The sequence below is a fragment of the Rissa tridactyla genome, chromosome 1 (assembly GCF_028500815.1).
Source record: "Rissa tridactyla isolate bRisTri1 chromosome 1, bRisTri1.patW.cur.20221130, whole genome shotgun sequence".
Lineage (NCBI taxonomy): Eukaryota > Metazoa > Chordata > Aves > Charadriiformes > Laridae > Rissa > Rissa tridactyla.
Genome location: NC_071466.1, coordinates 153,521,447 through 153,539,252, shown reverse-complemented (window position 1 = coordinate 153,539,252; position 17,806 = coordinate 153,521,447). Strand labels below are relative to the sequence as shown.

The following is a 17,806-nucleotide window of genomic DNA, read 5'->3' as shown; positions in this document are numbered from 1 at the left end:
CTTCATTTTTAATGTGCCTTGCTAATCCTGTTTTGGAAGCTAGCAAGCAAGCACTTAAATAAGCCCACAGTAGATTTAATGAAAATTCACTGTTTGCCTAGAATAACAGCTAAATAAATTTTCTTTGCCACGTGTGACTCAACAGTGCAGAACTACCAAGGCTGAGACTTGATAATATCAGGTAGCCCTTCAGTCCAGATCCTTTCCCTCATCTTTGCCAAGAAGGTTTTGCTGCCTGTGGTTCTCTTCCAGCTGCTTGTCAGTGTGGAGCTGGGTGTCATGTTCCCCATCTCTCATCTCATTTCGGTGGGAGTCGGGGTGTTTCCTGCTAGTTTGGCCAAATGATGACATTCCACCCTGACATGTGGGCTGCTTTCTGTCGTATCCTTGTACTGTTTCTTTCCTAAATTATGTAAATCCGAAAGCTTACCCTGCCTGGCTTCTTGGGGCAGCTTTGTATGGGGGGTGTGATGTTGTGTCCTTTCGAGCTAATGACCAACTGATTCACTCCAGTGTGGTTTCTTGGCGCTTCTCTTTTGTCTTGTGATCACTGATTGAGAAAAACGTATTGTGTGTGCGTGTTTTACCTTTATTATTTTTTTAAAACCACCATAGTAGTAAAATACAAACCCTGCAGAGACTCTGCAAAGGTAAGTTATTTGTGCCATTTATTTTCCTGGACAGAATGAATCCATGTTGTCAGCCTACTAGAACATTGTTACTGCTGGTTTTGGAAAGCTGGATTTCTTAAAGCAACACTTGTGCTTCATAAACAGAACTTTTTAGACCTCTCTGATGTCTAAGTGACTGTACAAGTATTTGCAGCAGCATACACGTTATTGGTCATTTCCAAAAGCTGATCGAAACCCTAATTTTTTCATGATTGCTATGGTTTATTGGCAAATATGCCTTGTTCTTCTCCACTGGTTCCAGATGCTGACAGAGTATTGCTTGTCAAGATGGGGGGGTGGGGGGGTGGTTTATAGGGAAAATGAGGCAAAGGAGGTTCAATAACAACAACAGCCAAAAATCAAGGCTTTCCCTGCTCTTATATCCCCAGTGATGTAATTTTTGGTCTAACCTGTGAGTAAGTACAGCTTTATCTGGTGGGGTTAGCAATTGAGCCACCAAACTGAGAGGAGGATATTTTCCTGTGGCGAAGCTTTCCAGGGTAACTTCCCAAATCCCTTTGAGCAGTCTTGACGTGCTTCTGGGGCCACGTGGAAGTTATTTAAGTGAAAGCTGGGCTGTTTGCTGTCCCACTCAATCTAAGCACACAGAGCCACATCCCCTGAGATGCCACACATTGTAGGTGTGCTGCAAGCAGGGCTCTCCCAAGGACATCCAGTGTGCAGGGCAAAGCCTGCCCCGGTTTCTTTGGTGCCTATAAGTGAGCACAGGCATTAGAAACAGTAAATGATGTGATTAATGTGTATTTTTGCTGGACTCCCTTGTACAGTTATGTGCTAATACCAGATGACTAATCAATTTAGTTGTAGGCTATTTTTTCAGGCAAAAGGTGTTTTACAACACCCATACAATGTAGACTGGAAAACTGGCCCCTAAAGAGCCAGCAAAGGGCTCCACCAGTGAACAGCAGAACAATGAGTGCCTCTGAACCACACAAATTACCCAATTAGCATCCATCAGGTTACAGTAATGCTTTTTGTCATGAGAAAGGAAACCTTTATAGAAATGTGGACTCCAGCAATCACTTGCTGTTAGCGATGGAGAACTTAAGGAAGTCAACCAGATGCTCTTTGAGCTTTTAGTAAAAGCAACCAAACAAATTTAGCATCAAATATCTACCTTTCTGTTAATTCACAGTTCTAAGGTAAACTCTCTCAGATGTGAGAAATATTGAAGATCTAATTAGGAAACAGCCTTGTGCATATTTATTTGATTATGCAAGCATATTAATTACCATTTGATACAGAGAATTAAAAGTGTTGCCAAGTACGTTTAAGTGCATACCTGGAGAGAGAATTTTCACTGGCTTTGCTTGTTGGGATTTTTATTTTGTGAACCTTTAGGAATCAGTGGATGATTATATCTTTATCTCTAACGCCTCTGCAAAGAACTTCTGGACCGAAATAAGAGGTTATTCTACTGCCAAGTTCTGTAGCAGAGTAATGGTCCCTGTTTTTCTGTTTTTGTGTACTTCAGTTTGAGCTTTGTAGTTGAGCAGGGAGAGGATCTTCATAGAGCTTGTGCTCTGGACTGCCATAGCAGCTAGTGGCAAGTCTGGTCCAGCTTGGCAGATGTGATGAGCTAATTAGCTAAACCCTGACATGTCTTTTAATTTGATCCAGTTTAGCTGATACCTTCAGTTTTCTTTATTTCTATGATGCATACACTTTTGCTGGATTTCTGGTTTGCCTTGAGCAATTCCAGAAGCAGGCTGGATTCCCCTGACAGAGCTCCTTGCATTTTACTATTTCCATTGATTCCTGCCCCAGGAAATATGTCTGCAGCATTGCGTCGTCTTGGACCTTTTCTCCTCTCAAGTACAAAATATCCTTGTCGAAGCTTATTTGCCTTTCCCCCCCCCATGGTTATCCACCAAAATCAAGTGAGACAGACACGGGGCTAGAAAAAAAGAATGTTGCAATGTCTCTAAATCCTGTGTTAAAAATGAGCCATTGTGTGGCTTCCACCCAGGAAGGGTAACTGGGAAAAATCAAGGAAACCTGGGGGTTGAAATATAAACAGATTTAATAGAATAAGACTAAGTAATTAACATTACTAATACTGAAGGACTGATATTGATCCTGATACCAATATAAAATCTACAAAGATTATACTCAGACAGTTCTATCAGTGGGAAGCTGTGCACTCCCAGCAGTGGACAGCAAATGTCGGATGCTGCGAGCACTGTGGCTTCAGGAGGAAGGGAAGGGCTCAAGGGTCTGACATCGGGGCAAGAAGTTCTCTGGAAATCCACCATCAAGGGAGAGAGAGAGCACGCTATGCAGCGAACTTTCTAATTTATATTGAATATGATGTTCATGATGTGAAATAATCTTGTTGGCCAGCTTGGGTTAAGCGCTGGGGTCTTGCTCCTTCTCATCCCTGCACCTGGTGAGCTCGAAAACACCAAGAGCTTGAAACCCACATACTATAGCTGGCTGTAAAGTAAATATTTTCACAAAATCAGACGGTAGAGTTTTCTAAAAGTGCAGTTTTCCCAAGCATTAGAAGAGACTTTACTGAAAAGTAAAATTACTGAAAGATAAATTAATCCTGTGTCGCCAAACCAGGACACTTGCATGTGTTGAGGAATCTCCATCTGCCTACATGTGTCCTGGCGGAGGTATAAGAAATGCCTGACCTCCACCTCCTCTTCCTCCACCTGCCTCTGTTGTGCAGGTGCCGCTTTGATGGCCCTGGCCCTGCAGCCCCTGAGAGGCAGTGCAGGTTCTGCCCTCTGCATTGAAGATGTATTAAGGGTTTCATACAGCAAATGGTTTACAACCCTCCTTAAACTTTGCCTGGATAACTTTTACCTTGTGAATTGCCACTGTGTTTTTCTCCGTTATCTTGTATTCCCCGCAATTACCTGCAGACCCTAGGCTCTACCAGGCAAGGGCTGAGAAGCTCTGCCTTCAAGTGTCAGTTTGTACAGAAATTGCCTTGGATTAATTCCCTCTGAGCCAAATGATTGTGTAGACTATGCTTCGCAAGGAGCGAAGGGCATGTGCCAAATGGCTGCGGCCTCAGAAACCTTCAGGTAACGGCTGACCTATGAATTTTGCAACGTCAGTCGGAGGCTGCTAGCTGCACGAAGGCTGAATGGTCCTATGTTACTCAGCCAGCACAAATCATGCTCCCGCAGTCCACCTTGCCTTCAGAGAGGGGTTAGTGAGGACAGTGACTCGTAGTTTAACTTTCCTGCAGGAACGGTGGATTGCCTTTAGAGCTTGCCAAGCGATTGACTATTTTGTCATCCAAAATAACCTCTCATTAAAAACATTACGGAAATGTTAAATGTTCTGCCTTTGAGTATAAAGAGAAATAATTTATTTTTTTTTAAAGAAATGAAATCCAATTCTATTTCAGTAACGTATTTTTAAAAGTATCTAGGTAACACTAAGAAGTCCAAAAGGGAGTGCAAAATAAGGTTTGGTGGAAAACATTTAACATTGTGAACTTAAGGCTTTCATCCCATTCGTCTCTCTCAGGTGAGGAAAGAGCTGAACAGGAAAGACCCCCCTGTAGTCTTTAAAGCAAGAAGCCTGAAATTAGTAACCTGATATCTGAGAAAAGTGTAGTAGATGGTAATGTAATTAATAGATTTTAAGAATTCCTTATTTTGATTACTGTTGTTGCATACTGTAGACTATCCAGTGATGGAAACTTCATTAACAATATCACAGTGAAATAAACTATTTGTGTGCTGATAACTGGATGCATTTCTGCTTGAAGTCTAATTTCAGTCTCTTTGCACTTGCACTTTGCACTCTTTGCACTTGCTGGATTCTTCGTATGGAAGAAGTCTGTCCTTTAAATTTGATGTAGAAAAAATAAATGTTTAATCTTCACAAAGGATTTTTAATATAAAAACATCTATAATGAGTCCTCGAATAATTTATAATAACTGAGAGGTGCTTATACTTTTTATTGACCATAAGACAGTTTCTAACAAACTTGAGGGGAAAGTACTCTTTCAGTGTCTAAGTCATGTCTAGATATTCAAGCTATAGGGGAAGGTAGAGAATTCAGTTGATTGCAGGGTCTTTTTCTGTAAAACTCCAGCAGTATTTTTTCTCTTAGCAGTGATTTTCCATGCAGTAAATACTCAGCTGGAAGCTGTGTTGCAACTGTAGTAAGATTTTTGTGGGAAGGAGGGTATGATCAGACTGAACGTGCATCTTTTCTGTTTCTCTTTCTTTAAAAAGTAGTACATCTGTTGGGAGTGAAAATGCCCTTCAGATTTCACAAATAAAACTAAAATGAAGGAAAGCTGCCTAGGCCAGCTCTGCTTGAAGCCTTGCTGCTGTGACAAGTCATTATTTCTTCATTTGTTGCAGGAGAGAATTTCGACCAGAGTCCCTTAAGAAGAACCTTCAAGTCCAAAGTTTTGGCCCATTATCCTCAGAACATCGAGTGGAACCCCTTCGACCAGGATGCCGTCAACATGGTAGGTAGAGAAACTCTCTTCTCCAGCTGTTTCCTGACAACTTCAACTCTCATGTGGTTCCTGGGTTGTTCACAACCATCCCTTGTGATGTGATGAGCAGGCACTTCTGCTGGGACTAAGAGCACCCACTAGGCACTCTGGTTGAAAAGCTGGAGAGGAAGAGGTAATGTGAAAATGCAGAATACTTTCAGGCACAACAAAAGTAAAACGTTCTGTTTCCCTCATCAGTTATAGTTAAACCTACTGCGTGATGGAACAAGTCTAACCACCAGTTCGGTGACTGGGTGAGGAGGGGTGTAGTCACCCAGCATGCACGTCTGCAGGTCAGGAGAAGGTGAACCAAGGAATTTTTAAAACAGTAATATCTGTGTGAAATTTTTGAGTACAAAAAAATCTTGATGCTGCGTATAGCAAGGGAAGCTGGAACTTACATAAACCACAGCTTTTTTTGGGCGCTCACTTTTAATGGCACGTCTGCACCAATGCATCTTCTGTACATCCCTTTCCTCTCAGCTAAATTTGATGTGAGTTTGTGTGGCTAAATCCCATGAACAGGGGAGGGAGAAGAAAACAGTTTCTGGAGTTTTATATGGGGGCAGCAGCAACTAAAAGACCAATGATCCAGTGGAAATTTTCCCAGAGAGTTGGTATTCAAAGGATGTTTCCAAAATCACCAAAGCACATGTTAAGAACGAGTCCTGACAAAGACAGCACATTACTGGTATTTGAGGTAAGCTTCCCAGTGCAGAAAATGCTATTCCTTAAACTTAAAAATAAACAGTTGTTGTAATAATAACAACATTAAACGATATTACCGATTCCAGCTGTTTTCAAAAATGTGTATTGGGTCCAACTCAAAATTGGAAAATTAGGGAACCCCTTCCCACCAATCTAGTTTAGATGCGCTTCACATTTGAGGAGGGTAGGACTTTTACATACTGGCTACTTCAAAACAGAACCAACCTCATTGTATGGTGCAGGTGTGAAGTCAAGAGAATCTCCTGGCCCTCACCGAGGAGGTGGAGAGATGGGGAACACAGAAAAAACACAATAAAATGGCTTTTGCAAATGCAAAAATGCATTTGGAGGTTCTCTGCAATCACGAAGATGCAGAAATCTGAAGTTCATCTCAGTTTCCACTGAATCTTATTTTTTAGCATCATGCCAAATATTTAACGTGAAAACACAGGATCTGGAAGTAGCGGTGACACAGAGAGCTGATACTGTGTCACTGCACAATGCATAGAAAGGCAGAGATGAGCCTGATCACTCCCTCTGCGCGCTGACAGCTGGGGATTGCTGTCCTCTGCTTCCAAATGTGCACTGATGGGGATGGTGTGGCATTTGGGCAGGTCTCCACATCACTTTGCCAATACAGAATTCGCAAAGGACACAGAACGGTGCTTCATCAGCACAGTTAAGATGGCAATAACTCAACTACCAAGGCTACTTATACCTTTTAGTTCTGCCTTTGAATTGGGGGTGTTCAGAGAAGTGTGGAGGGCGTGCAGCAGGAATATGGCAGCAAGGGTTAATAGCTGGAATTGCTGCATTATTTGTCTCTCACATTACAGTTGAAAATGTCTAATATTCATGAAGTGTGATCATATTATCGGACAAAAATGGCATACTAAAACCAGCAAGAGACCTATTAAAATAAAATAATTGAACTGAGCTGCAGTCAGCTGAAATCAAATAGCTGAAGAACACATCTTTCATTTGCAATGTGTCTTGGAGAAAAATAAAAGCATTTACTAACAGCAGCAGTATTTAATGGTCTTTTAAATCATCTTTCGGAAAACTTCTTTATTGTTTTGATCTGAAACATCATTTAAAGTAATATCCACCTCCACAGAATCCCCTGAGGCAATTATTGGCCTTTCTGATCTTGCCTTGCTGTATTAGTTCTGCCTATGTGTTTGCTTTATGTGAGCTTCCAGAAGCAATTTTCCTCAGAGAAGAAAATGCATAAATCCTTGAAGGTTAACTTGTGAGAGCTCTGGCTTTGCTGGATGCCTAAGGAATTTCAATTGCCTTCTGAAACCATCCTGTCGCTTTAAAAATAACCCCCTGAAGTCCCATGCAATCACTCTGCCTACGAGTCATGTTTTCTCTCCCTTTCAAAGTACTTATCAAAGTACAGAGTTCTCTTTGATAGGGAGGTATTTCTTTTTCCCCACTGCTTTTTGCAATTATCCCTGCCTAACGTCACACGCTGTCTTCTGTGGCCATTCTGCAAGTAATGTGTTGTACCAAACTGAAGTTCTCAGTAGAGAGGAAAGTGAAATTTTTAGGAAATAAACCTCCTACTTCAGCCCCCTGATTCATCAAGGTATAAAAATCTTTGCCTGTTTTTATGAAGTCCAAGGAAGCATTGTCAGTTTAAAGTGTCATGTACTGAAATAAAAGAATTAAAGGTTCCCCAGTGTAATTTGAAGGTGCAGGCTTTAATACAAACAAAAGCATCTTTCTCTCCAACCCCTCGCCCACGGCACGGTTTTGAGTATGGAGCTTGCTGCCACGGCATGCTGTGAACATGGAAAATACACAGGGGCTTAAAAAGTGAAATTGAGGATCTAATGGAGAAGAGGTGAACAGGCGCTGATGGGCAGTGGTCCAGAGGGGACCTTTGGTTCCGAAATATCTGCAACGCATGATGCTGGATGGAGGGAGGGATTACACTGTGTGTCCTGCCTCTGTGTTTAGGAAAAGGGTATTTCGTACCCATCGCTTGCAGAGATGCAGTATGGATTAGTTGTTATCTTTTTGTCCGTCTTTGTGCAGCTTCCTTTTGTTTTTACAAACCATGTTGGTTATAAACCTCATTGCAAGTACGATTTAATTCCACGTTTTTCTGCTGATAGAGGTGTTTAAATATAAAGAGTGAAGTGCTCTGAAAAGTAAAATCCTGTCCTTTGATCAGTGGTCTTGGATAGCTTTCTGTGTTTATGCACAGATGCAATGAAGGTGACTGACTGCCTTCTCACCATTAGTCAGCCAGCTTCACCAGCAGGCAAAGCTCCCCCCTGCCACAGCATGTCCCAAGCTGCTCTTTCCCAACGCTGTCCTATGGCATGCGCGACAAACACAAATGAGATGGGAAGTGATTGATGTCCAAGGCACGAAGATGAAAGTTTTTATGCCTTAACTGCAAATCTGAAGCTTTCTGTACTGCTGGAAAATGAGCACAGGCCCTTCCTTTTGATCTTAGCTTCTTAAGTGACTCTTGGTTGTTCTTCCCTGTCTTGATGCTTTCCCATCTTCTTTCTTTCTCTGCCTTTTCCTGTGTCTTCTTGTAGGTCTAACGACAGCGGTGGTCTCTGTGCCAGGGTTTGCAGCCAGAGTCTTAAAAAGTCAATATTCTGCATATGCTGGGCTGTGACTGCATGCTGGTTTTGGCTGGGGTAGAGTTAATGTTCTTGATAATAGCTAGTATGGTGCTGCGTTTTGGATTTGTGTGGGAAACAGTGTTGATAATACAGGGATGTTTTAGTTACTGCTGAGTGGGGCTTACACAGGGTCAAGGCCTTTTCTGCTCCTCACCCCACCCCACCAGCGAGTAGGCTAGGGGTGTGCAAGAAGGTGGGAGGGGACACAGCTGGGACAGATGGCCCCAACCGGCCAAAGGGATATTCCATGCCGTATGATGTCGTGCTCAGTATATAAAGCTGAGGGTAGAAGAAGGAAACGGGGGATGTTCAGAGTGATGGCATTTTGCCTTCCTAAGTAGCCATTACGTGTGATGGAGTCCTGCTTCCCTGGAGATGGCTGAACACCTGCCTGCCCATGGGAAGCAGTGAATGAATTCCTTGTTTTGCTTTGTGTGCATGCGTGGCTTTTGCTTAATTTATTAAACTGTCTTTATCTCAACTCACAAGTTTTCTCACCTTCACTCTTCTGATTCTGTCCCCCGTCCTGCCATAGGAGGAGTGAACAAGCGGCTGCGTGGCACTTGTTTGCTGGCTGGTGTTAAACCACAACAGGCTGAAACTTAACAGATTGGTGTCCCTTTGTGTGTGTATACTCGGTATATCAAGGACGAGGGAATAATGATTGACTTGGAGGAAATTTATTTAATACAGCCTTCTGAAACTGTCTGAGCTGGTCTGAATTTCCTTGATGCTTATCTGTTCTTGATTGTGCCAGTACATATAATTTGCTTATCCAGGTATTCTGTAAAGTGAAAAAAATGTGAACTTTGATAGTGTTGAGATTAAAACCTGTGATTTCAGCATGATCAGATTTGATAAGGCTATAGCCGACATTGAATGCCCACATTCTAGAAATAAATTTTTATTAAGCAAGCCTGCCAAAAAATGAAGTTAAGAGATATTTATTGTACAGATTAATTTAAATAAACTGTGAAACAAGGATTTTTTACTACTTCTTTATTGGAAAAGCCTTAACCATGGCACAGTATAATGCCTCAGTAAAAACTATAAACCTTTTCAATGAAAATGAGGCTGCTGTTCAAAAATGGTTCGAGCTGCAATTTCATGGTTTATGTCAGCAAAGCCCATCAATTGAATTAAATTCTTCTATCAACTCCAGGCTACTTATTTCCCTATACGTTGCCTTTTAGAGGAACACAAAAAAGCTGTTCTACATAACTTAGGGGTTTACTAGCATCTTGTGAAGTGAGACTGGACCACTTGCCTAAATCCCAGCCGGGCTGGTAGAAGCTTTATCAGGCTGTCAAATGGTCTCTGCAAGGTGCACTGGAGAAGTTCAGGATAGAACGTGCCTGAAAATTTATAATTATTTCTCTTAACCTCTTCCATCATCAGACTTTATTCCTGGTCAAGGTGAGGCATTAGGGGGATGCACTCAGTTGTGTGTAGGTTCACATCCCTTGGGAAAGTTGGCATCAGAAGGAGCGCTTTGAAGGGTCTCCCTCTCTTCTTTCCTCTTATTTCTTCAGAAGGAAGCTTTGGTTGTTTTGTTCGTTCTTTTTTAGTTCGTTTATAAACATACTGATTTAGCTGGAATATAAGGACTTTCATGCTGATGCACATTCAAACAAATTTTGCTGGCTGTTATTTTGTATTCGATGGCTGATAGAATTCCTGAGGAATGCCTGGAAAAATGCCTCAAGTTATCACTAGGGCTGTGTTTCAGAGAAACACCCAGTGTAGTAAAATCACTGCACAAGATTGTGCTGAGTGGTAAATCAAAAACAAGGCTTTCATAGATTTTGGGTGTTTCCTCCCCCCACCTCCTTCCTTCTTCCGATGCAAGCTATTTTGTAGCACTTAAGGAAGAACGTAAATATAATAGCTGTCAGTCAATTGTTGTGCTTTCTTTTAAGAAAATTAGGGAAGATCAAAGAGTTTCAAGAAATCTGTAATTTTAATTCAGTGCTATAAGATGCTCCCTTGGCGCTCTGACTTTAAAGTAAAGTACTGTGGGAACAATAGATGCAAATGAGAACAAAAGTGGATGTCTTTATATAATCCTTAAGTAAATGAGACAAAGGCTATTCAGTACTGAAAATATTTTTACAAAGTAATGAAACTAACTCATAATGATTTAATAGATGGCTGATTTTGGAGAGTGTTTTCTTCAGTCATGTCTGTCTCTTATATAGCATCAGTTTTAGGCTGTTTATTCTTGGGCTACTTTTCAAGGGGATTATGTTGAATAATAAATGGCTTGTTATGATGCAGTGGAAAAAAAAAAAAAGAATGTGCCTGTAAAGCAAAAGTAACAAAATAAAATTGTAGCTTAGATTACTTATATCTATTTCTTTTCTCTTTCCTTAGCTGTGTATGCCCAAAGGGCTGTCTTTCCGGACGCAGGCAGATAACAGAGATCCGCAGCTCCACTCCTTCATCATCACCAGAGAAGATGGCTCTCGTACGTACGGCTTTGTGCTCACGTTCTACGAGGAGGTCACGAGCAAGCAGATCTGCACAGCCATGCAAACACTCTACCAGATGCACAACGCGGAGCAATACAGCAGCGTCTGCGCCTCCTCCTCGTGCAGCATGGACTCCCTGGCCAGCAGCATTGACGAGGGCGATGCCACTTCCCTCGCCAAGCTCCAGCGGTACAACTCCTACGACATCAGCAGGGACACGCTGTACGTCTCCAAATGCATATGCCTCATCACCCCTCTGCCCTTCATGCAAGCCTGCAAGAAGTTCCTGATCCAGCTCTATAAGGCGGTGACCTCCCAGCAGCCACCGCCTCTGCCCCTGGAGAGCTACATCCACAACATCCTCTACGAGGTGCCCTTGCCACCCCCGGGGAGGTCGCTGAAGTTTTATGGGGTTTACGAGCCCATCATTTGCCAGAGACCTGGGCCCAATGAGTTGCCGCTCTCTGACTACCCGCTGCGGGAGGTCTTCGAGCTGCTGGGCCTGGAGAACCTGGTCCAGGTTTTCACCTGCGTTCTTCTGGAGATGCAGATCCTTCTGTACTCACAAGGTGGGCACTCGTCCGGTGATGCACGTTGGGTCTGTTCCCAGCAGGCAGTTCCTGGGCAGCTGAAGCCACAGGAGCTAATATAAAGCTGTTGATTTTCAGCAGATTTGTGAAACGTGAGAATGTAATGAAAAAATGTGAGAGAAATGACTCTGTCCTAAGGAAAGCACTAAATAATTGTTTCCCCCAGGCAGTCTAGGTGCCACTTGTTTAATTATGCATTGTATTTGTCACTTGTGACAGCTAGCAATAGAATTCACTTATTATCCTTACATTGCCCATGATCATGCTGCAAGACAGCATGAAACTAATCCTATCTTCTGCAAAAATACCAGCAGAAAGTAATACATCTCGCAGGAAACACTTTTGCTACTTTTTTTTTTTTTTCCTTCAAATTTCAGCAGCATATTGAAGTTTGGTGAGATTTCCTCCCTCCCATGTGATGGATATGTTATGGTTAAAGCACTGAGAGGTTTTTAGTGCTTAGAGGCTGAAATTTTCATGCTGGGTTGGAACTGAGTGGAGTTACAGGTCATCCCTTTGTAGTCCTGCTTGCGATATTTGGGAACTTTTCTGACAAGGATGCTGGTACTTCTTTTTGAGACACTTAAGACTGCAATTGGCAAGGGCTTGTTGTGTTGGCAGAAGCTGCTTGCACAGAGCCTGTCCCTGCTGAAGTGTGCCAGCAAGCTTTTGAAAATCTGGCCTGTACCTCTTCTCGTCTGGTTGTGTCTTTCTGCAATAGTGCAATACTCTGCTACAAGTTTTGGGAATCTTGACCTAGGCGTTGGGCACGCTCTGAGGTTTTATACCCATATTACTGTTTCTTGTATGATGTTGGTTGCTGTGAATATGACCCTGGTGGTATTCGGGTTCCAAAAGGTATGTGCTGCAACTGTTGTGATGCACCCGAGTGCCCGAACAGGTCAAGGTCCAGTTTCCTGCTGACTTTCAAGGGGCTATCCAGACTTTTTGGAGGTTCTTCTAATTCTCTCTGGATGCTTGTCCATGTTATCTGGATTCCCAAATAGCTTCTGTGATGCTGACCCTAAATTAGTAAAATAATTTGGAGGGGGGGGGGTGGTTTCATCAGGCTAGAATGAACAATATGAAGCCAGGAGGTACACGTACCTTTTAACAAAAAGAAGAAAAGATGCTGAATACCTAGACTTCTCAAGAGATGTGGTTCAAGCAACAAAGCTTTTGAAATGGAGAGGAGAGTGAGGGTGGGAAGTTGTCTAAACTGAGCATGGGTAATGCACCTTCAGGCTTCCAAAGTGAACGCTTGGGTTTGTCATATAAAAGAAAAGGTCAGTAAGTGTGTAATAGTAATACTAACGAATAAATGGCTGAAAATGGGAAAAATGTTCAGGGAGGTGGAAGGAGGGTAGTTCTTCTGCAAATGTCTGAATTCAAAGGATTGCTAGTTCTTTGCAGAGCACTTCTCCACATGAACTCCAGGGGTTTGCTTTCAAGAACCGAAAATCATAGAATGATGGGCTTTATCTGCTCTCGGTTTGAAGTGTGAGCAGAAATCCTGCTGTTAGTTTTGATTAGGCGGCTTTCCCCCTCCCTTCTGCTTCTGTGTGTGTGCGTGCTTACCCCTTTCTTCCTCAGTTGGAATCGTGCTGCCTTTGCCACTTGATACTGGGGTTCAACATTAAGCAGCAACACCACGGAAATGTTTCTCCATCCCTGCTCGTCATTCCCACCCTGGTGCCTGCTTATGGACTCACTGAAAACTGCGATTTTTTTTTTTTTTTACTGTAAGCTAGTAGCATTAGGAAAAATCTGCTTGTCAGGTTACATTTTAGTAATATTTTGTGCAGATGGAGAGCAACCTGCATATGTGTTACTTTTACATACTTGAGACATACAAAATATCCACTAAATAATTTTGTCTCAATTTTCTGTGCCACCATAAGTTAGATAAATAAGTATTCTTCGTCATATTACTGGCTATAATTTCAGGGTTTACTTGTTTTGCTTGTTTTCACTGTGTGGGATTTTGTAAAAGAAAAATGAGGCAGTGAGAATTAATCCTCCCCACCCTTCAAAATTCAGACTATTCCCCCCCGGTTTATCTAGGCATGTCCTTGACATGACCTTTACTTCCCTATCTAATATAGACGCAACTTGATGGTGCACGGGGAAAAGCATCCAGTTGTATTAGGGAAATTCTGTGATTATGTAAATAGCATCGTAATGCTGGTTCCCAGAGGTGAGGAATGTGGAGTGGAGGTCAAGTGCAAAGCCTCACTTTTGGCATACCCTGATAGCTGAGTCCTTGGCTAATTGTGCGCTGCGGCTTCTTTTAAATGTCGGTCTTGCGATTCCTGAAAGAGAAAACAAAGCAGCTCTTTTCCTATTTGAGATATAACCAGGCTGGATGCTACTGAAGTCTCCTCTCTAAGCTTTGAGATTCATCAGGGAGAAATGCTTTCTTAACTCCCAAGTTCTTTCAAGGCAAAAGATGAAAAGTTTTTGGCTTACCTGTCTCTTGTTCCAAAGTAACAAATGAGAGAGTAATTTTGCATATTCTTCCTTCCTTCGCTTTCTGCTTTAAGGAGGATGGACTCACTGGACTTTGTTTCCAGTGGCCTGGCCTTGCTGCAACCTTCCCTAATTCCATGACGGATTAGTAGAAGATGGTCTTGCGTCCACATGGTACAATTTCAAACAAGACAGCATTATTCACCCAAAGTCAGAATTCAATGAAATACTACAATAATCAAGAAATCAGAGCACTGGCCCAAAACCTACTTCAGTTCACCAAACTATTTCAGTGAGAGAGCTGCTAATAACACATATGGGAAATGTAAGCTGACTTTTTTGTGGTTCTCCTAGCCCTGTTGGAAGGAAGCTCTTCATTCAAGCTTGCCAAAAATTTTGTTCCTCTTTTTAAAGAATAAAGACTTCTTTTGGAAAATTGATTGAACGTGTAAATTGTTGCACAGCCCTGATCATACAATGAACGTGATGGCTGTCTACTGAGTACCTTAAATTTCTCACTAAACATCTATCCGCTAAAGGCAGATTACTTCTTGCGGCCAGGAAAGAGCCGGAGGGGTATGAAAGTTGCAAACACTGGGAACAAGTGGTCAAACAGCTGTAGTTCCCAACTTTACAGGCAAAGCATGGGCAGTGGGCTGCCTGCGGGAAGGATGGTGGTCAAGTGGAGTTGCACCTAGTTGATGATAACAGCAGCAAAGGGCTGGCAGAGACTGTACTGGCTTTTCTGGAGTGGTTTTTCTCTAGTGAACGAGGAGTTGATGATGAAAAAGTTTATTTTTAACCCTGTAGCTGAGGCATAATGTTTCCAGCAGCCTGAACAGAGGCATCCAACTAAATGAAGAGGTAAGGGTGTTGGGTGACGTTACCCAGCTTGCCCTGGACGCGTTCCCAGCAAGATACGAGAGTGTCTGTCACAGCTCTGCGGTGGAGACAGGACCAATTGGTAACTGTTTGTACCGTGGCCGCTAGTGTCAGCTTTGTGTATCTAATTGCTCTGTTCATGGTGGTTTACTGGTGAGTGGTATCCCATCACTTGGGAAAATGAAGAGATTGCAGTGGATTGTAACTTCACTTTGTAGCTGTGGTGGTCAAGCAGAGGGGTGGAGAGAATGATCTAAAAGAATGATGACCTCATTTTTTGAGTTTATTTTTTAAACTCTTTCATTCCCAAATGTTTCGGACTGCAGGCAACTACCTTAATCCTCGATTTCTCTCAAGTTTTGGTTTAAACTTCAAAGCAACCTGGTGCTACGGAGCTCTCACTGTGTCTTTACAAACCACACTTTGGGAACTGCTGGTGTGGATAATTGTGTGCTTCTGGGGCAAAAGCCACTGTGACCAAAGTGTTTCAGTCTGAAGATGTAAATTGTCCGTGCAGCTTGGGAGCAGCAAATGGTGGAGTGTCAGCGTTAGGGCACAATGCAGAGCAAGGAGAGGACAGCTGGGTAACTGGCAAAGACCTGCGCTTGTGCCCTTAATGGCAAGACTGAGAAGACAAGCCCTTACTGTTAATGGAGACAGTGTGGACTTCCAGGGAGTTCATCAAAATCACTGTTGGTGGGTAGATGTAATAGACTGCTTTGAGTGCCGACTTCAGCCTGCAAAGGTGATGCAGAAAGCTGTACCTGAAAGCACTAGAAGCAGAACTCCTGTGGCTTCAGGTTAAATCTTCCTGCGTATGGAGAATACTTTTAAGTTTAAATAGGGCCAAATTTTAACAATGGGGCCTTTGAAAGCCAAGGGGAGAGATTAGATATTTTTTCCCCGCAGTTCTTCAGGGTGCAGAATTTGGTTTGCAGCCTTATAAACTTCATCCTGTAAAAATCAAAGCTTGGATTATGATGTGTTCATGTGACTTTCAGAGGGAGGACATAAGAGCTACGAGACTCCAAATAAAGCAGAAAAAAAAAAGATATAGAGTAATATTTGTTATCAGTAAACAAGGCACATGGTGTAGCACATACATAACATTGTGTAAGCCTGGGGTCTGCAGACTTGTTGTAGTTTTATTACGGTTTATTGAATCATAGAAATTAATACTCTTGCAAGTGCCCTTTATTCTATTCAGAGCACAGCCCTCCCTTGTGACCGTGAAAATGTCAGGGTATTGTGGACGTCCAGGCTTCCAGCAGTGGCCAAGTTAATAACACTCTGCGATAGCTGCTACAATTTCCCAAGGATCGGTAACAAAACGCCACTGGCATGAGATGTCTGCTGGAGAGAGATGAATTAAACTGGGGGCTCTGCGGAAACCTCAGCAATCCATTTTGTATGTCTGCCTTTCTAGGGATTTAGACACGAGAGGGAACGTGCGGATGAGACAAAGATAAACTTCTTACAGCTTAGGCTGTTTCTACTCGTTATAATTTTGAGCGTTTCCCAAGTTGTTTTTCAAAGGGCTTGAGTAATTGCTCCTCAAAGATTGAAATACTGTTTGTGTTATTTTTTTTTTTTAGTCTTAGACATTATAATACAAATAACTATATATATAGTTATCACCTAGAAAAATGTGGTGTCAGAAAGATCTTTCTTACGCAGGCTGTTTTGGGGGAGATTTTTTTTTAAAAATACACGTATTATGTGTTTGCCTTTTAAAGCGTTTTTGCACCAACTAGTTACATAGAAAACCTTTGCACTCTGCTTGTTATTTAAATAGTTGCACTCCAAACTGGTATTCATTAAAACCAGTTGAAAGCTATTGCAGAGCTAATGGTGAACAATTTACACAGGACGAAATGTGTCTACGCTGCGAGAGAGAGAGGGTTTAGGGCCTCAAGAGCACCCCAGTCAGGGGAGACTACAGTATCTGTTCCCCTGGAAAGGAGACAAGTAATTGGATCAAATAATCGAAGAATCAAATATCCTCTTAGTTTTTAACTTAGGTGGAAAGACAAAACCAGTTTTTAATTAAAAGTTGCTCAATTTTGCTAGCTGAAGTCAATACTGCCCGAGAAGTCAAGTTTTTAAAGCAGCTGGAAACAAGAAGGAGCTAGCAGAGGTCCGTACCACAACTCCACTCCTGTTTCTAGCCATAATGAAGTGTAAACAAAGACTGGCAATTGCTTTTAACACTATACACACACACACACACACACACTCACACTCCACCACCTCTCCACTTTTTTAATTGGCTCTTATGAGTTTCCATTATAAGAATATCTTTACCTTTTAAGAACAGGGGGTGGGGGATGGGGGTAATTTAGGTCTTTTACATTCCAACTATGGCAAATGCCAGACAAATAACATGGCAGTCAAAAGTGGTCTTGAGCAAAGTTGTTGCCTGCTGGAGTCTGTGCCCTCCTTGCCACCCTGCTGCCCTGGCCCAGAGCTGCTGCCCACCGGGGACGAGCGAGGGGCTCCCTGTGCTGGCCGGGGCATCCTCATGTGTCCTGCTGCCGCCTTGTCAGCTTGTCGCAGACTTTTGTCCTGCTCTCGGAGGCTTAACCAGGCTGGTAATGGGAGCTAATTCAGGTTTTCCTGTGAATTCATTTTTTAAGGTGGCTCTTAATCATAAACTAATTTATGCTGAACCAGTGATGGCAGGCTGTGACACGGGTAAATGGTATAAATGGAAATTTATTGAAGTGGAAATGATTTTTTTTCTATTAAGCGTTTGCCAACAAGGGAAAATGGGAAGAATTGGCCTTGGTGAGTATCAGCCTTGGGATGTTTCCCTTGGGGCAGAGCTGACCCCCAGGCTGAGAGGCTAATTCTTAGTTTAGGCAA

At 42.5% G+C, this 17,806-nt stretch overlaps 1 protein-coding gene across 8 annotated transcripts in view; it reads left to right on the top strand.

Annotated features, from left to right (window-relative positions):
* The window catches only part of DENND5B (DENN domain containing 5B), a 120,702-nt gene that overhangs the window by 51,524 nt on the left and 51,372 nt on the right, over positions 1-17,806 (top strand). For all 8 annotated transcript variants that reach the window (XM_054189158.1, XM_054189156.1, XM_054189159.1 and 5 more), the window contains 2 exons: positions 5,031-5,140; positions 10,903-11,569. In XM_054189158.1, the coding sequence (XP_054045133.1) occupies positions 5,031-5,140; positions 10,903-11,569 (777 nt within the window). The remainder of the gene's footprint in view (positions 1-5,030; positions 5,141-10,902; positions 11,570-17,806) is intronic.